The sequence below is a fragment of the Squalius cephalus genome (genome assembly GCF_949319135.1).
Source record: "Squalius cephalus genome assembly, chromosome: 3".
NCBI lineage: Eukaryota > Metazoa > Chordata > Actinopteri > Cypriniformes > Leuciscidae > Squalius > Squalius cephalus.
This window is the reverse complement of record NC_137124.1, coordinates 23704478-23724765: the sequence shown is the minus strand read 5'-3', so window position 1 is coordinate 23724765 and position 20288 is coordinate 23704478. Positions and strand designations below refer to the sequence as shown.

Sequence of the window (20288 nt, the reverse complement as noted above, 5' to 3'; positions counted from 1 at the left end):
AGTTCTGCTTCTGGAGATCAGCTAATGAACGTTTCTAAAGCAGGTGTGTTAGAGGAGGGATGGAACTAAATTCCACAGAAAGGTTGGGCAACAGCAGGACTGTCACTGGTCTAAACAGCTAACTCTATCTTATTCCCTGGATATGCAGCATTGTGTTCTCTTACTTCGTACAGCACGGCTCCTGCGCAGCATGCTGTTGTCGTGGTTGGTGATTAGCAGGTTTTTCATGTTCTCATGCTCCTCTTGGGCTGGCTCTGATTCTATTGTTGAAGAAACTGGGGATAGGCTGTCCTCCAGAGACAGCTGTGGAACTGCTCCAGAAAACTTCTCTGTCTGTGAAAAGATTCAGAGAGTATAATTAGTTACTGGTAATGGTTTGTCTCAATCTACTTGACGACTGAGGGTGATACTGTGGGGTTGTGGACAGGGCCATGAAATAGCCATGATCTGGGTTCAATAACAGTTAAGCTCTATTGATAACATTTGTGGCATAATGTCGATAAGGGCCGTCGTAAGAGGGAGGACAACTGAGAAAAGTGTCCATGGCCCTGTGTCGAGATGGGCTGGCTAAATGCTTTATAGTGTTTGGAGCTGTCCTCAATATGAAAAGATGGATCTTGAAATCATAGTCACAACTGGAAAGGGTTCAACTATGCAGAAGATGCTGGAAAACCAAAGAATGTGCAGGACGGGGAATATTTTTCTGAAGAACAATGGGGAATCTCAGGGGGAACCATATCCCATAAAAAAACGACACCCAGAATAAGGAATATGTAAACATCCGATATATAAAATAGCTAAGTCAGGGCAGTACTAAATAAAACAATATGCAATTTTTATGATCCTAGCTAAAATTTTACAGATTGCAAGGTATGTTTAAACATATGACCGCACAGTTTAAACTTTATACATGATGGAAAGTAGTAAAAGTAGTAGAACAGAATCAAAAGGATATCTGTAGGCAAAGTATGCTTTAAATGTATGATACTTCTCAAGAGATTTCATTCCACACCTCTGTGATCATCTTGCCCCGGGTTTTGGTGCGCTCCCGGTGGACAGCACGTTTGCGTTTCTGGGTGAGGACTCTCTCTCGAGTGGTGCGGTACTCCAGGGCAAACTCACTGATGATCTTACAGAACTGAGTTACTTTAGTGTCCCGCACTGAGTATGAGGGCTGGCCCAAGTATAGCAGAAAGGAATGAAACCTGCAAAGTGGAGGAAGTAGAACTTAATATATTGTATGCTCAAGTTCATCCTAATTAAAAAGTGAGGCACAGTCATCATTCAAGCTTGTCAACTTACAGGGCGGCATTCAAATGAATTTGGAATCTTTTTATTTAACATGTTAAAATGGATTACAGTGGGTTTGTGTGTGTGTGTGTGTGTGTGTGTGTGTGTGTGTGTGTGTGTGTGTGTGTGTGTGTGTGTGTGTGTGTGTGTGTGTGTGTGTGTGTGTGTGTGTGTGTGTACCTGTTAATAATGCGTCTGTGCACTACTTTTAGGATGATGATCCTTTCAGTACAGTCTTTCAGGAATTCTGTCATTTTGTTTTTCAAGTTAGGTTTCGTTTCATGTTTGGCCACTACTTTCAGGTTGTCCCAGGAGGCTTTGCATTTTCTCTCCAACTGAATCAGGTTTTCAGACAACTGCTCAAACTCTACCTTTGGGAAAGGAAAGGAAAGGAGGGAGTGATAAATGATGACAATGAATCCTAAAGGGTTATTTGGATAATCACCATCAATGGGAGAAAAAGAATAGAAAATAAATAAAACCTAGAAAAAACAACTACTATAAAAGCTTAAAAGGGGGATAGCATTGAACATTTCTGTACAAATGAATAATATAATGTATAATAATTTAATGAAGATGGAAAACAAACAGGACAAAGAAATCACATAAAAAATGCATATAAAGAATTGTCTGAGGCACATACTTTAGCAGAGCGTGTAATAGCAGGGATCTCTGAGTAAAGGTCTGTCGTATCTGGGTAATTTTCCACCACAAAATTGCAAGTATGATGAAGCAGAGACTGCCTGTGTACTGTGTCCTTTACCTCAGTTACCTTCTCCAAATAACTGAGCTCAAAGCCCTTAGCCTGCAAGAGAGATGAGAAGTGCTAATTAAAGTCATGTGATGTTCAGTGAACTACTACATTGGCTTTGTTGGCAATTTGTGAGGAAAAGCATATTAAGATGGCTACTCATTAAATAGAGTGGCACAAATTAAAGTGCATCATGTTCTGAACAGTTATTAACTACTAACTGTCCAGATTTGTTTTGAACATGGCACCGTAATAGACATTAAGAAGTGGTAGTGCTGTAAAGACCTCATTAAAACCGATGACATATTTTATGAATGATTCACGAAAGAAAAGTGTTCCCAAATATTAAATTATGTGAGATGTTCAGAAAGCCTTTTATTCTTAGTGTAGCATAAAAAAAAAAAAGTATTATTTTCTTCTACACTGGGATGTATATCCAAGTGAAACAGCTCATTGAATGAGAAAAAAAATGCAAGGCTGGACTTGATTTTGTCCATCGGGAATTGATTGGATCGTTGTGGTTTGCTGTGATCTCATGTGAGTGACAGGTTGTCCTGCTCTCACACCAGTAAACATCATCAAAAAACAAATGTTGCTGCAAATGGGAGGGGAAGTTATTTTTTTATTAAAGATTATGAGGGTACATGAATTAAAAATATATAAAAATATTGATGTGATCATTTCAAATATATACTGCAATATTCCATTAAAAAAAATAAGATTTGTCCATTTTGATTTCATGGTACCTTTAAAGGAGTCTAAATTGATGAAAGAACTTTCAAATTTGAGGGTAAACTATTCTGTAAAATTGAAAATATATTTTGACTGCCCTGGTTCTACGCATAGTAGTATAGCCTAAATACAATATACACATATGTTTGTAGAGTTCAAGAGGTCGTCATATACTACAGCATAGAAAATGTGTCATGCAGGGTCTTAATCCTTTGCTGTTGCCTGTGGGAGATAAGATATGATTAAGGCATCATCACAGGGCTGCTCTAACTAATCACATGTGACCATCAAGCTTCAGACCAGTGCACCTGCCCTTAGTATAGGTGCTTTAAATGTAACTCTGCTCCTAGGACTGCGGAGGAGATGGAACACTTACATTGGAGCTATTGAGGAAGTTGCCAATGGCCAGTAGTGTTGCGAGGATATGCTTGAAGGTTTTGTTCTTGGCAAGTTGTTCCATACCCAGTTTGAGGTCAAAAAGAGGCTCTGCAATCTCCTGCAACATTCATATGTGAGGGATAGAAAAAGAGACAGACTGAGAAAGAATGTTTGGAAATGAACGTCTCATTGGTAACGCACTACGTTTATTACCAATCAGGTCAACATAACTGAATTTAAAAAGCCTAAATTACTAAATTCCATTAAATGTTTCTTTCAACGACCAGTCAGAATGCAATACTGAAACAGGACTGTGAATAAGTCTGAAATTGGATAAAGAAAGTCAAAACAATAAATAGAATCTCAACATGGTCATACCAGCAATATGACAAAAGACACGTGTTCTATAGCTAGTTACATTACATTTATTAATCTTAATAATAGGTATAAACAATGCTTCAACTAATAATATAACCAATTAACTGTAGATCTGTAGAGTTTACCAAGCAACGCAGCATCAAATGTGTTTATCAGCATCAAATGCAGCTCGTCCAATCAGACTTTAAAGTAGGAACTATATTAAAAAAATGCTCACAAATATATACTACCTTTGAAAGTTTGGGGTCAATAAGATTTTTTACTTTTATTACTACTAATACTTTTATTCAGCAAAAATGCATTCATTTGATTAAAAAAGTGATAGTTTTATAATGTTACAAAAGATTTCCATGTCAAATAAATGCTGTTCTTTTGAACTTTATATTCAACAAAGAATCCTGCAGATTTCCACAAAAATATTAAGCTGTTTTCAACATTGATAATAATAATAATAAATGTTTCTGGAGCAAATCATCATATTAGAATGATTTCTGAAAGATCATGTGACACTGAAGACTGGAGTAATGTTGCTGAAAATTCAGCTTTGCATCACAATGAATTACATTTTAAAATATATGAAAATAGAAAATGGTTCTTTTAAATTGTAATCATATTTCACAGCATTACTGTTTGTACTTATTTTTGTTCAAATAAATATAGTCTTGGTGAGTATGAGACTTTTAAAAAGAAAAAAATCAAAAGACTCAAAAGTTTTACCACATGATCACCTATGCATGATGTGATATAACCTAGATTAATACTAGTCTAGGATACAGTAGTTACTGCTTAGCTGAATAATCATTTTATTATGATCAAGCTATTGGAGCAAACAGGATTTCCATTCTTAATAAAAATTGAGTATAAAATTAGGAAAAAGTTCTGACCTTCTCCAGGGTCTCATAGTTCAGTTTAAAGGCCCAAAGCTGTAATCTGGCTGAAAGGCCACTGATGGAGGACAGAGTGAGCAGGAACTGCTCTGCTGTACCCAGCGGTACGTCAGGGTTGGCCAGCTGTGCCTCCTGAATCTTCTGTTTCTCTTCATCTGTCGGAGTCATGGTCAGGATTTTCTACAGGCAGAGGGAAGAAGAAAAATGTACAAAAATATTTATTCTCAATACAGAAAAAAATGAATGCTAAATGCGTGAGCTACTACTGCCCCCTGTTGGATGCTAGTGCTACATTACCTCAATGCCCTCTTTACTGATGGCGAACTCATCAAAGGTGAGGATGGCACTCTTGATGACATGTACAGCAGGCAAAACAGTCATGCCGATGTTGATGGCATTGCTTCTCTTAGGATCAAGCACTGAAATTGTTGCTTTCTTGGCCTCAGCACATTTCTGTATGAAAAGGAGATATAAATGCAATTTACAGAAACAAACCTAAATCATTTATAGCATGCACTCACATTTACTGTAAAAAAAAAAAAGACTAAAGCTGTAGCTTTAACATTAACTCATCTATACATTCAAAGGCAACCATTGATCTATGGGTAATACAACAGCTTTAATAATTAATTTAAAAGAGTTTAAATAGCTTTACTACATTAAGAAATTGCTATTTTTGTGTAAACCCGAAATGGTTTATTCATAAACAGGTTTGCCAGTTTGGGATAATTTTAGTTTTTCATGTTACATATGCTCTATTTGTATTTCTTGATCTGTATGTGTAAGATCCATAAGACTGCATACAGTACCTTTGCTGTATAAGATTACAATCTGTATACAAATTTATAAAAAAAAAAAAAGAGGAAATGAATAAAATAAATGAATAAACACTGATCACTAAAAAATAAACCGGTTCGCCCATCGCACCTTTGCTACTGGAAGTTCCTTGCCCTTGGACTCAAACAGGTGCTCCAGCTTAGCTGTATCAACTGCAACCTTATCAAGCGAAGCCCACACTGTGCCCCGCCCAAACTTGCACTTCCTGGGGCTGTCGGGCTGCTTAAGCTCCTTCCAAAACAGCTTGACCGTTTTCCGTTTCTTTAGAAAAGCCGGATCAATCCCCTGAGATGGGGATGGAGGAAGGAGTCCTGGAGGAGGAGGGGGCACACTCAAACCTCCAGGAGGAGGAGGAGGAGGGGGTGGGGGTGGAGCTAGAGAAGCACATCCAGGAGGAGGAGGAGGAGGAGGAGGGGGTGGGGGTGGAGCTAGAAAAGCACATCCAGGAGGAGGAGGAGGTGGTGGTGGTGGTGGGGGGGCAGAACCCTGTCCTGGCACTGGAGGAGGGGGTGGCAGTACTCCATTAGGCAAAGCGGTGTCAAAAGTGTCTATATCCAGCACATCAATATCCTCCTCCTCCATCAGATCAGAGAAGTCAAGATCTTTAATCCGCAGAGGTCTGGAACTGGGCTGCAGCTTCTCCCAGGCATCCTGATTACCCCTGGACAATGGTGTCATCATCGTCTTCTCCAAACTCTGTGAATGAGTCTCTGCTTCGATACTGTACTGTGGACGCAGCTTCTTGAGCATTTGTTCCTCTGCCAGCCTGGTGCGAGCGGCCTGAGCAGTACCTCCGAGGCTCTCCAGCTCTGCCTGTCTGGACGTGTCCTCTGTGGGCTGAGAAGAGCACGACTGCAGTCTGGAGAGCCGTCCAGCCATACTGGAGATCCCATGATCCTCTAGTGCACTTTCTAGACTTGGCCTTTTTAGATCTCCAGAGGAGATGTTGTTTTTGGAGTAGAGCATGTCCAACATGAACTTCCTGTCATTAGAGAGGGTGCTGTGCTGTTCCGCTGTACTGCCCTGACGCTGCAAACCACCCTCTAGAGGAACGTGAACAAATCATTCAGTGCTGAAGGGAAATATTAGCAATGCACAATATATCAGTACCATACAGCTTACTGGCCAATATATATAAAAAAGAAATTTCTGATTATTATATATCAGTATCGGTTGAGATATATAAAAGGTATATATAAATAAAGGGTTATCGGCCGATAATAGCTTTATATAGTTTGATCTGTGGCCTCTATAAAGGCCGATCAGATGACGCGCATAGAAAATTGTCTCGCAAGATTTGCCAACTAAATGCATCGTTTTGGGGGGAAAAAAGATTGGGAATGTTTCCTGATAATATATATCTAAAAAAATAACACTTCACATTAGAATTTAGGATTTATAATCAAGCAGTAATCTTCATTCCAGATCCATATACAGGATGAAGTATAATAGCAGCATGCTAAAGAGACATCCTACCTTCAAAATGCCCAGTGCAAGCACAGATCATGTTGTTCCCACACGCTACCATCCTCTGCTTCAGTAACCCAGTGCACACTAACAGCAGTTACTCTTCTCAGCTCTAACAGCACTGTAACCATCAGAGCTAACTGCCTAAATCCTCAGTAAGCAATACGGAAACTGGTCAGGGGAGATTCCCATCTCGAAATCTAAATAGTTTATATCTGGCCTCTGCTTCAGCTAATTTACTCTCCCTGGACGAAAGGCCCGTTAGTGGCTGTCTCATTTGGATCACGGCCACTAGGGGAAGAGATGGAATCGCTCTCAAATATTTCCACTTTGGAGATTTTTGTTTGAAATGAAGCTCTTGACTTCCCAAAGAAGCCCTCACACAGAAGTAATAGCCTGACTATTGCTCTGTGTGTGAGAATTTTATTGAGCAGGAAGCTAGTTAAAGAAATCAACGGGTCAATAAATGTCAAGTGGAGGAAAAAAGTTAAATTAATTGTACACAATGTGTCTCAAAAAGCTATGTCTGCTGTAGTTCGTTGCTTGAAAATACAACTGAGCTCATGTTTAAGAGTGACCCCTGGGATGTTGATGATTAACTGCATGTTCATGAATCTGAATAAATGAATAAATCTCTTGCCTGCTTCATTGTGGGCTGTCGTTGTGTCCTCTTGCTGCTCCAGGGTGTGCCTGGTCAAGTTAACCCCCTGAGACTCCTGACCACTAATAGATCCTGCAAGACACACACACATACACATATTGAAAGAAAAGAAAAAAAGCAATCTCACAAAGAAACCAAACCTGTATGACTTACTTTCTTCTGAGGAACACAAAAGGATATTTGGGGATATTTAATTGAATTAATCAATCAACGATACCATTGATCAGCATTACCAAACGTGGACGTTCCACTATAAACAAACATTGATGTATTGTTTTTATTTATTACTGTGAAGCTGCTTTGATACAACCTATGTTGTGAAAAGCGCTATATAAATAAACTTGACTTGACTTGACAAAAGAACAGATTTCGAGAAATGTGTCAGTGTTTTTGTCCATATAATGGAAGCCAATGACCACCAAAACATTCTTCAGAACATATTTTGTGTTCCACGGAAGAAAGGAAGTCATACTTGTTTGAAACAACATGAGGGTGAGTAGTACATGATGACGATTTTCATTTTTGGGTGAACTATCCCTTTAAATCTCTCACAAGATATTTGCCCGCATACAACGATTTATTAAAATCTATATATTTTTTGTTTTACTGTTGATGAAAGACAAATGCAGCAGTGATGTGGACTAGTGGTTACGTGTTGTCCAACTATAATTTCTGCTTCCATAACAAAAAAAAAATCACCTCACACTAAATTAGAAACTGTCAACCCTGCAAGACCTATGATTCCAGAGGAAGAACACACACACAAAACAAATCTCAACCATACAGCATCAATCAAGTTGAGCAACTTCCTATCTATGCTTGTCACAAACCAGATGACAAAAGCAGTAATTAAAAGTGTGCAGTTTCAATAAGCAGTCAAACCATCACAGTTGGAATGCTGCTAAAAGGGTATGCATCTCAGCAGGACACATTACATAATCATGGCAAACTTTCTCTAGACCAATCAGAGCACATTCCAGACTTGGCAATTAACAGTATGTGCAAAAACCTCGAGGAGATGACATACAAAGTGTAGACAAGCTCAAGAAACAGTTCACACAAGCAAACAGACTAATAAATGACCACAAATAGTCTCACACACACTCATATGCATTCTGCTTTAGTAAAGCAGAGAGATTAAGACGTTGAATAATGACTGGAACCTTGACGATTTAAAGAAAGACAAGCCGAGGAAGAGAAGGAGCGTAACAACAGGACAAAAAGAGAAGTGGAGGGATAGAACGCAGCAGGTTCAAAAGAAAGAAATCAGGATACATATTTGAAAAGGAGAACATTATAATATGACAGTGTAAGGAATCAGCACCTGTGGTGTCTAAGCTGGAGACCGGCTGCTCGGCTTCAGTAGACGCCTCTGCTTCTGTAGACTCCACACTCTCCCTTAGAGAAGGTTTCTCATGTACGCCAAATGACTTCTTTTTCTTCTCCAATTGGGACACAGCCAGAGAACGCAAGAACGTGTCTCTATAAAGCCATTGGAGAAGAAGCACTTATTTACTGAGCTGTAAATGGAGGGTTGGGTGCAATAAATGTTCTGATTCTGAGAATAAGTTGTATAGTAGACCTGCTCTGAAATGAGTGGTTGCAGAATACAGTGAAATGGTAAAATAGTTCAAATTATAAAGGCATACACTAAATTTAAGCCTTATGGACCCTTTTGGTTTGTCCACACTTTTCTTCCTTTTAGTACAATAAACAACAAAAAAAGAGATTATTTCAAAGGTTAATACACACTTTCCTGATAATGTGCAGTTATATTTCAGAGACAATAGATCAGACATATTAAATTACACAAAAACAAAAGACACTGAAAGGCAATGTTGCATAATAAATACATACATTTTACAAATCTATTGCATCTCACCACAGAAATACTGCCCAGTGTCTGACAAAGACCACCACCACTAAAGCCGCTTGTCCCTTACAACCCCAAAACCACAAGCCACCACTATATTTCCCTGTAGATAATGTAGAAAACACTGCATGATTCGTTCTTGTTTCAATTACAACAAAGCTGATCAGGTTTGATTAACTTAGAGTCAAGCATTAACTCTCCCCACAGTGATCCATCAGAAGAGTTGTAGTAAAAGCACAGTTACACCGAGGCTTGTGTAAAAGAATGAAACGCTTCACGTGAATGACATACTCATCATGAAATCTTTTGAAATCTTTTTGTTTGTCTTAAAACTTGCTGACAAAGGCAGCAAATTATACAAGAATATAATTTATAAACCCAATTCCACCTCATTGAAACTTGTTCATTTAAGTTTGTCGCCATAATAGAATCATTAATATTACAAGAATGACACTATATGAAATTAAAAATTAATTTAAAAAGCTAAATTAAAGGTTAACATTCACATACAGCACATAAACCCACACACCTTTCTGAGCATAGCAGCTGAATTAGTCCCCAAACACCTGGCCGCATGCTGATATGTGCAGAAAGAGAGCGTGTAAACGCAGTATACTTACTCTAAATTCCTCAGAACCGGCAAGTCTCTATTCACACTCTCTGGACTGAAGAGAAACACTTCAGTTTACACACAATGTAAATATCAATTCCTGTTAGCTTCACTGCACAAGTCTCATTCAATATTTAGAAAACGCCTTAAGAAGAAACTGTGCACATTCCACCACATCTGGTTTAGAAATGTAAGTGTTTTTCCTTTAAGAATTTTTTTTTTTTTTTTTGACCCTTTACAAACTTTTAACTACTTTTTAATCATTTGAGCTTTTAAAGCTTTGAAAAGAAAAAAGATTTTTCTGGCAATTTCAACAATAGCAAATTTTTCCATGAATATGGAGATATGATTGCAGCCCACAAAAACAAGAGATAGTCATCTTTGAGTAACAACTTTAGATGAAAGAAGAACTTTACTTTTCCCATGATAAGACAGAGAATAAAGAATGACGATGAGGGGGGGAGAGAGAAAGAATTATTGTCCATTCACGACAATAAAAAGGTATTTTAAAAAAAAAAATTATGCACCAATGTTCTGTCTGAAATATAAAAAAATAAACATCTGAAGAGAATAACAAACTTAAAAATAATTTTATTAAAACTTTTTTTTTTTTTGTGGATTAGTCTTATCACGTTAGCGGATTTAACAAATCGATCCAATTTATTCTCAAATTTCCAGCCAGTAGTTGTTTCCTCCAACCCTCCCTCCTTATGACTTTGTCTCCCCAAAATGACTAAGCATCACAATGATTTAAAGTGCTAGCACCTCCAAAAGCCACATTCTTTGGCCACACTGCAGCTACTCACCAAAAACTGTCTGCCTGGTGCTGTCTGTAAAAGGAGAGAGAGAAGCAAAGCACAGGAATGTTGGGCGCCACAGAAGTAGAGAGAGAGATTAGGAGATGTGCCAAATATTATGAGGGAAAAGAGAAGAGGAGTGAGAGATGCAGGAGGAGAGAGAGAGAGAGAGAGAGAGAGAGAGAGAGAGAGAGAGAGAGAGAGAGAGAGAGAGAGAGAGAGAGAGAGAGAGAGAGAGAGAGAGAGAGAGAGAGAGAGAGAGAGAGAGAGAGAGAGATGAGAGAGAGAGAGAGAGAGAGAGAGAGAGAATACACACAAAGAGAGACAGAGAGAAAACAAACAGGTAATTGGCAAAAACAGAAGGAAAAGTAGAACAAAAACAGACAAAGAATATACTGAAGAAAGCAAATCTGTTCTGAAAAAGTAAAAATACAAGCAAAGAATATTTGAGCAAAAGAAGAAAGATCAAAGCAAGAAATGCACCTGATCTTATTCAACCAAGAGGACTAATCCTCAGTTTAGACGTTTTTACAAGTTAACAGCATTTAACTAAAAGGCTGAAGACTAAAACACCAATTTCAATATTTTTTGAGACATCAAGAAGTGAAAACTTACCTATAACTGCAGTTATTGCAGCAGGTTCCTCATATGAAATGTTTATCACAGCTCACATTGTTCACTATCCTTCAACTCATTCAAGACCTTCAAGTTGTTCCCAAAATATTCCCACGCCCTGCCTCCTCTAATACCTACAGCTCCTTTCACATCTCTTTTCCTCTGCCCTTTCCCCCTCATTCCTCCTATAAGAGCATCAGTTGTTTACTTACTTGAAGACTCTCTTTCCCTCTGTCCGGCTGGGTTGCTCTGCGGCTGACTGGGCAGGGATCTCCTGAGGAGAGTCCGTTTCTGTGAAAGACGGTCTGCGGAGAGACAGTCAGGTCAGAGCACGCTCAAGGCTATAGCACTGTACGGGCAGTTTCATGTGAATCAGGTCCACACATACACAAACACAAAAAGAATGTGCATGCCAGAAAACCTCTCTCTCTCTCCATTCACATCCCAAATACACATTTGAAGGGACATTGTTTTATTCTATAAAACAAATAACAGTCTTATTTTGCATTTATCTGATAAAAAAAAATACATTAAAAACAGTAACATTGTGAAATATTATCATCATTTCAGATAACTTCTATTTTAATAAAAATGAATTCCTGTGATGCAAAGCTGAATTTTCAGCATCATTACTCCAGTCTTCAGTGTCACATGATCCTTCAGAATCATTCTAATATGCTGATATGACGCTCAAAAACATTTCTTAATATTATCGAAAACGGCATAATAATTTTCGGTAAAGCGTGCTAATTTGTTTTACAGGATTCTCTGATGAATAGAAAGTTCAGAAGAGCAGTATTTGTTTGACTTTTTTTTAACAATGTAAAAGTCTTTATGGTCCCTTTTGATCAATTTAATGCATACTTGCTGAAGAAATATTAATTTCCTTCCAAAAAAACAACAACTTTTGAATGGTAGTGTATGGTAACAGTATATAAATTAACATTAACCTAGTAAAAAATATATATTTTTAGTAGATGACATCAATGAATAAACTAAGTAACAACAACAACCTTGCTGTACTGTAAAAAAATAAAAATAAAATAAAAAATAACTCTTATCATTAATAAAGTTGACAAATGCTTTTAATTCATAGAATTGTATATTATATCAGAATCACTTCATAAACTGATAAATGACGATCAGCACTGGGCAGCTGTAACACCAGTATGCTAATCTAACATGTGATGTTTCTTCAGATGGATCACATTGAACCCTGTTGCTTCATTAGAGTAAGCACTTTTATTTATCATTTCGCAGACGAGCTGACAACATTGCTGCAGTGAGCAGAAAACTGTGAGAGGCTTCTTCTGCGGTTCTGCTCAAGAGAGCAGCTTTCAGGACTTCTTTAGTGTGCTACAATAATCCACTTCTGCCACTGCCAAAAACCTCCCCGTCTCCATTTGTTCAGAGTACTATTATGTAATATTCATACTCCGTTTCTGTATTATTGTTATATGTAGCAACTTGATCACCTTTTATGTTTGTGATGTACCTTGTCTAATGTCAGATATTAATGCTAGTGAGACAAAAAAAAAAAAAGTGTAAAATGTAATTGTTAGTTAAGAAAAGTTTGAAATGAGATGAATTTGTTGAAGTTACCTTGGCCCGCTGACCGAACACCTGGATCTATAATCAAAAATCCAGATTATTTCATGTATAACATGAACTCTAAACTGGCATCAGATCAGTAGCCGGGACAAGCTCAACAAACACCAAATAATTAGTCAAAGGCTTAAAAGCAGAAGAGATGTAAAATGTGATACAGACCTGTTGGAGATGCTTGAGGTTTCCTCAGTTATTGACCTCTCCTTTTTTAACCTCCGTCTAGAAATCCCCATGTGAGCTATGTACTGACTCATAAAAGAGCGCCCCCTAGTGAATGACCAAGGATTTGTGGGAGGGAAGAAATAGAGAGAAAGAGGTGGAACAGTGATGGTGGTTACATGGACAAACAGAGGGTTAATATGTTGACAGGACCAAAACATCAGCAAGAATCAGAAAAACAGTCCCAGTCACCACCCAGAGTCATAGAGAAATAACGCAGCACTGAATTAGAAGAGGAGGAAAACGGCATATGAATAGAAATGGTTAAAATTAAGAATACCAAAAGTGATCGGTCACCAGTGTTAAACACTTCAAACACTTACTCTAAAGGATTATTTATGACACATGGATGTTTCAGAAATAATGCAAACTTTATGTATTGTATATAATTATTTATACATTATGCAATTTAGTTATCTATCACTATGCATATCAAAAAATGATCTAAGAAACTACAATTTAAATTGCGGTGTTATTGGATTTAATAACTGTGCTTGTAACTGGCTATGTTCCTTAGTGACAACACATCAAACTGGCAAAACATTTTGAGGAAAACAAGCTCAGATCAAGAGAGCCGATAGGGAGTCAACAATTGTGCCCAGTTCAGGACCTTAAAAACCAAACACATCCTGTCCAACCTTACAAAACATTCCTGTAGCCCTACGCAGAGAAGAAAGCTTCCCAAATAAAACATTCACTTTCCACATATATGTGCAAGGAAGGACTGTTGACTCAATGTGCTATTTCAAGTGTTGCATTTGGCCAAAGTGAAATGTCTTATTGTGACTTGGGTAAACTGGAAGAAAAAAAAGCAGCCAACCAAAACTTCTCGCATACCCCATCTATAAAACCCTGCATGGAACACCTGACAATATGAAAATGTTAAATTAAATGTACAAGTTCTTAAGCAAAAGTAATGCCGTTCACTCATGTATGATGCAGGTCTGTGTTACCAATCAAATGGAAATACTTTTTTTTTTTGCTCCAATAAGTCTGGCTAAGCAAAATGGTATATTTTCTATGCACAAATAATTGTGTTTATATAAATGGCTTATAAAGAATGAGAATGGTGGATTGTTTGAGTGGCTGTACTTAATTTGTGCTGCATCTTGGGTGCACATGGTAATTAAATAAGACTCATAGAACATAGAAAATAAAATGAGCATCTACTTATGAATCCAGGTAATTAGGCCATCTGTATAAGGGCTTACTTTACCAGCACAGTCTGGAGAATTAATATTTGACTCTGATAATGCCTGTGCAGTAAAGCTGCAAACAGTAGATGAAGTAGGTAGGTATTACTCATGAAGTGTTCCATCATGTGTGACAACCATTACATAAAAAAAAACTGTGCAAGTATTACCATTAGAGTGTGATTAATAGCTTTATGTCTGCATAAAGAAGAGAGCAGAAGAGTGCAGGAATGTGTGTTTATCTCTATCCCACAGCCATCCACACAGGACAAACACAAACACACATACAGCCAAAGAATAAACAAATATGGAAGGAATGTTTGGTTTGGTCAGTAAAATTCCCTACTGTCAGTCAAATAACAAGGTATGTGAGTGTTTGATTCCTGTGGGTCAGGTTTTACTAAAAATAAAACTGAAAATATAAAAATAGCCAATTCAAAATATTAATAAATATATAATACTAAAATAACACTGCTGTGGGTATGTGTGGAATTTTTTTTTGTCAATTATACAACAAGTAAAGCTGTTACTGATTGATTTACTAGTCGATACACAAGCTACTTTTTTCCTGCAGTATGAACATGAATTTAATCAATTTGATGAACCCATGCAAAAAAAAGAAAAGAAAAGAAAAAAAAGGGAAATGTTTTTGTTTGTTTTTGAATTATTGGCATTATAGGGTGAGAACATGGGAGACACACCTTTGCCTTCTTTGGACAATCCTTCACAGACTGGATTCACATCTGAGACAATAATGTAACTAAAAATCAAACCTAATTATCATCCTTCATTAAACCTTTTCTTTCCTAAAGTGTCAGAGATGAAATAAAGTCTGCTTAGCTTATACTACCCCAAAGTGGACAAATATTATAATGCATTGGGGGCATATTTACTGTTGTTTTTCTTTTTTGGTTACTGAAAGGTGTTGTATAACAAAACATATTATGATTTGTTTATGAATGTGTAATAATGCATAACACATCACACTGTTAATACTCACAAGTTATTTTCCTGCTCAGCGGTGGCAACAGTCTCGGCTCCGTTAGTCACCTGAGCGAGGGGTGGAGTTGGGGAGCCAGATGTTGTAGAAGAGGGACTGGTCAACACAGGACTGCCAGGAACAGGAGAAAAAGAGGAATCTGACTGCTGAGGGGAGGCTGTGCGCATCACCTCTGAAACACAGATAGTGCAAGTGAAGTGTTAATGCTCTAATCTGTTAATATAGGATCTGAAACAGTGATGTACAGACACTGGATGTGTGAAACAAGCCAAACACCTTCAGTGGACAGCAGAAGGTACAAGAACGGGGACGGAGAGAAAGTACAAGAGGTACAAGAGAGAGAGACTGAATTGAAGATACCTAGTGTAGGGCTATTTGAAGAAATGGATACGGTTGGGGAAGCGGGTCGAAAGGAATTATCTGGAAGACTGTGCGAAGATGACCGCCGACTCCTCCTGCCCTCCTGCTCGCTGGGGGTCAGTTTCCTTCTGTCTCTACGGATGTTAGGTGCTGCATCATCCATCTCGTCATCTTCATTCCTGAGGGCATTCTACAAAATATACAAAACACAGAAAACATTCAGTATTTTTAGAGTTACAATCTCCATCAAAAGTTTGGGTGAGATTTTTTTTACGTTTTTGAAAGAAGTCTCTTATGCTCACCAAGACAGCATTGATGAATGAATGAATCAAAATACAGCAATGACAGAAATATTGTGCAATAGAATTACAATTTAAAATAACTTTTTTATTTTAATAACTTTTAAAATATTATTTATTCCTGTGATGTCAAAGCTGAATTTACAGCATCATTATGATTTCAGTCTTCAGTGTCACATGATCCTTCAGAAATCATTCTAATATGATGATTTGCTGCTCAAGAAACATTTCTTATTAATATCAGTGTTGAACACAGTTGTGATGGTAACCATAATAGTTTTTTTTTTTTAGGAATCTTTGATGAATAGAAAGTTCAAAAGAACAACATTCATTTGAAATGGAATTATTTTGTAACATTATACGTTACTGTCACTTTTGATCATTTTAATGTCTCCTTGCTGAATAAAAAATATTTTCTCTAAAAAAAAAAAAAAGAACAGTAGTGTATATGTCTGAAAAAGGTTGACAGACTCCATATGAAGCGTTTGAGGTGCATTGAGAGTTTACTTCATAAATGGTGAACTGCTGTTTAAGGTCACCCTCTGTGCCACTGCTAGCCATGTGTTTCTGGATGATGCCTTCCATTCCTTGCTGCTCCAAACAGTCTGTCACATCATAAAATGAGTCCTGATCTGGAAGCGCTGCCAGAGTCTGAGAGGACAGATTACATTCACATCAAGAGCATGAGGTGCAGCATTGGTAACTGCTGATGTAGATTGATATATATAAGTATATCCATGTTGTAGTACTTTGTTGATGAGGGTCATGGTGTAGATGAGCAGCTCTGTGTCTGATCCATTCTTCGCAGACAGGATATCTGTAAGGTACGTCCAAGGCTTCACATCTGAAAGAGACAAATTATGCCATTATATATTACACTGTAGTTTATATCAAAATAGTAATAATGGTTCAGCAATAAGGATGGCATATGTGAGAGCATTTCAGCAAGCTGACAGAATCAAACAGGCCAGTATTGTGGTCTTCCTATATTCATTACATCTTATTTTTGTCTCACAAACAAAAACATCTGTATTTTTCTGATACATTGAAAAAATTATGTGGACCAAAATATGTTGAATTATCTATCTGGTAACACAGATGAGGACTTTGCAAAAAAAAATGTCTTGAGATAGTCTTGGAAGTTTAAGTTGAAATTGGCTAAAACTCTGAAAATGGTTTTGTACTATGTGACTTTGTTTTCCCACGAAAGTATGTATATGAAATCATAGTTGTTATGAAGTGAATTATTAATTAGTTGTTATTATTGTTAATTATTAAAGTTTTTTTTTCTAAAGAAACTTAATATCTAATGATTTTTTTCAGTCACCTACTGAAACACAAAGCCAGTGAAAAGGTTAGCAGGGCAGGGTCAAATCTGCTACTGCAAGTTTGGCCAGCAGCAAAATAAAAAGAAAGAAAAAAAGTCTATGATAACACACATGAAAAAGGATTTAATGGCCCATGATGGATTCAGAGAATCAGTATTATGAGAGAAGATTTAAATGTTTAACCTCTCTTTCCATCCACAATGTTGACAGCTTGAATGAGGAGTGGACTGTTGGACTCAGTGTATTCCACAAACACTATCAGCAACTTCAGAGCAGTCTTCACAACCAGCCGAGACTAAAGAGACAGAGAGGCTATAAACAGGCGGCACTTACAGTCCTCATACAGAAGATGGCAGTATCAAACATCAATCTGTTTAATGCAACCAAGTACTGCGCACAATAGTGTGTAAGCATGAAATAAATCTGCATCTCCAACATTAATCGAGTTATTTATCTCTAGTGTTTGTTATAAAAAACAAAGTCTGTTTCAGGCTTTATTTCTGATAGTTACAAGATTACTCAGTTGTTCTCATCTCATTTTCACTTCCTCTTTGATATTCACAGGACATAACCTCAAACTGATGCTCAAGATGACTGAATCCATTACGATAAACAAAAGTGTACAAATTTCATGTCAACAGATTCACACTAACTTTACATTAAGAAACTTCCAAAAATATGCATACATGTTTTTTAACTTTAATGATGGAAACTCTAAACATGCCTAAACCTGAAATTTTGAAGTGAAGTGAAGTGAAGATTGAATAACTTGATTTTGGTCCAGATTCACACCTACATCTCTGCACTAACTTGTACGTTTTTGGCCAACCTTATATTTTTTGCTATTATTACATTGCCTTAGGATGAATTGACTGTTGTGCATTCCTTTTTTGTTTACACGTTTGGAAGACTCTTTAATACAAAGCAACTAGGAAACAAACCCATGAGCTTGTTGTACTGCTGCACTGTTTGAGCTATAGAAATGTATTTGTAATTTGTGTTGGATCATTTAGTAGATAAGCATCTGCTCAATAAGTAATAAAATGATGAGGAATCAAATGATTATCATCAACATCTGCACATTAATCTATTTATTATTAATTGACTGACATGTTGTGGTATTAAAGAGTCAAGCTGCATTTATATGCATAACAAAGCCCTAATGTAACTAATATGGTATTGTGGTCAGTGTCTATTTACAGATGCTGTGGTGTGCATGTTTGTGTTGCCATCACTCACCAGGCTGCCACTCAACGTGTACAGCCACTGTACCGTCTCGTTGTGGTTTACAACACCGTTCATTCCATCCACAAACAGCATGATCTGACTGAGAGCTGGGAACAGGACAGCAGATTTTAGCATACAGCGCCGGCATGCCCTTAAGGATCTAGTGATTTGTCCTAAAGCTTTCCTGTTTGCTGGTCTAATTCCAGCCAGTATAAACTTCCTGTAACAGATGGCCTATTTAGCCAAAAAGTCCTTTGTGCTATTTGAAGTCTTCATGCAAGATGCGTGGTGTACAAGCATAATAAATACAATACATCATTCTACAACAGGCTGCTTCTTTTAGAAACTCTGGACAGTAATACATACACACATCTAGTGACAGAACCATCAATAACCCTGCTAACATTTTTAATCAGACATGCATGAAAAATTTTGTAGCAATGGTAATATGAGAACAAACCTCTGAGGATGTAGTTCTGGTAGTTATGATCTGCCTCAGCACCCACTTTAATGAAACATGTCAGACCCTCGGAGAGCACAAACTCTGGAACCAAGTCCTTATCATCCTGTGCAATATAAAACAGAATTAAATCTGCTTCTGTGTACAACTATGATATACACTACCATTCAAAAAGTGTGGGGTCAGTAAGATTTTTTTTAAACAAAATTAATAATTTTATTTAGCAAGGATGCATTAATGTGATAATATCTACATAATATTTCACAATGTTAATGTTTTACTGTATTTTCGATCAAATAAAATGTAACCTTGGTGATGAAAAGAGATGCATTTATGTTTGCATAAACGTGCTTTGACAATGGTATGTTTGACTGTTTACAACCATGATCATGTGTTTAAAGGTTATAAACTGCATAACTAATAATAAAGAGGACAGAATGCTCTCAAATTACATAAAATCATTAGATGCCCTTTATAGGTACTTTGTGGTATTGTTAAAGGGGTCATCACATGAGAAATCAAATTTGCCTTGATCTTTTGACATATAAAAATGTCTTTGTACCCTTAAAAAATGCTGCAAATTTCATTTCTTAAAACATTGCCCTAATTATAATCAAAGATTTTATTTAACAAAGCTCCAAAAATGGCTAGTTTGGATATGGGGGGACTTGTGACGTCACATGGGCAAATGTGTTTAAATATGACTTCCTCCAAAGTAAACATATCATTTAGTATATTATATAAAAAAAATACACTAAATGTGTTTAAAGCTTCTGTAACCTATTAAACGTTAAGGTGGACTGTATTAATACTGCATCGTCCTGTAATGGGATACTTCCTCAGGATCATAATTTTCTGCTCAGTTTTTCACACCTTCAGCTAATGTGGAAGTGATCACGCATAAAGTCCACTTTAATACATATATGTGGATGAGATCAATTTATTCAGTTCTCTCTTTAGTCTGTCCAAGCCTAATCCAACTCAATCACATCACTTTCTCTCTCACCTGGAAGAGTTGCTTTAAAGAAAACAAGGACCGCCGGAGCTCAGGGCCATGGGAGTTATACAACTTCTCTATATGAGAGAGAGAGAGAGAGAGTAGAGAGAGAGAGAGAGAGAGAGAGAGAGAGAGAGAGAGAGAGAGAGAGAGAGAGAGAGAGAGAGAGAGAGAGAGAGAGAGAGAGATGAGAGAGAGAGAGAGAGAGGAGAGAGAGAGAGAGAGAGAGAGAGAGAGAGAGAGAGAGAGAGAGAGAGAGAGAGAGAGAGAGAGAGAGAGAGAGAGAGAGAGAGAGAGAGAGAGAGAGAGAGAGAGAGAAAA

The 20288-nt window shown here is 37.3% G+C and overlaps 1 protein-coding gene across 10 annotated transcripts in view; it reads right to left on the bottom strand.

The window, feature by feature from the left end:
* Nucleotides 1–20288, bottom strand: part of fhod1 (formin homology 2 domain containing 1) — a 45594-nt gene that overhangs the window by 3322 nt on the left and 21984 nt on the right. For 2 of the 10 annotated variants that reach the window (XM_079866580.1, XM_079866585.1), the window contains exons 4-26: nucleotides 19977–20044; nucleotides 18971–19076; nucleotides 18523–18617; nucleotides 17467–17578; nucleotides 16705–16799; nucleotides 16463–16606; nucleotides 15657–15846; nucleotides 15297–15468; nucleotides 13047–13151; nucleotides 12879–12905; nucleotides 11489–11581; nucleotides 10671–10694; nucleotides 9875–9919; nucleotides 8706–8863; nucleotides 7361–7453; nucleotides 5344–6296; nucleotides 4714–4869; nucleotides 4414–4596; nucleotides 3150–3269; nucleotides 1934–2095; nucleotides 1471–1661; nucleotides 1013–1205; nucleotides 165–333 (exon numbers count right to left, since the gene is read on the bottom strand). In XM_079866580.1, coding sequence (XP_079722706.1) covers nucleotides 165–333; nucleotides 1013–1205; nucleotides 1471–1661; nucleotides 1934–2095; nucleotides 3150–3269; nucleotides 4414–4596; nucleotides 4714–4869; nucleotides 5344–6296; nucleotides 7361–7453; nucleotides 8706–8863; nucleotides 9875–9919; nucleotides 10671–10694; nucleotides 11489–11581; nucleotides 12879–12905; nucleotides 13047–13151; nucleotides 15297–15468; nucleotides 15657–15846; nucleotides 16463–16606; nucleotides 16705–16799; nucleotides 17467–17578; nucleotides 18523–18617; nucleotides 18971–19076; nucleotides 19977–20044 — 3654 coding nt within the window. The remainder of the gene's footprint in view (nucleotides 1–164; nucleotides 334–1012; nucleotides 1206–1470; nucleotides 1662–1933; nucleotides 2096–3149; nucleotides 3270–4413; nucleotides 4597–4713; nucleotides 4870–5343; nucleotides 6297–7360; nucleotides 7454–8705; nucleotides 8864–9874; nucleotides 9920–10670; nucleotides 10695–11488; nucleotides 11582–12878; nucleotides 12906–13046; nucleotides 13152–15296; nucleotides 15469–15656; nucleotides 15847–16462; nucleotides 16607–16704; nucleotides 16800–17466; nucleotides 17579–18522; nucleotides 18618–18970; nucleotides 19077–19976; nucleotides 20045–20288) is intronic. The other 8 variants (XM_079866581.1, XM_079866582.1, XM_079866583.1 and 5 more) reach the window with 5 other exon arrangements.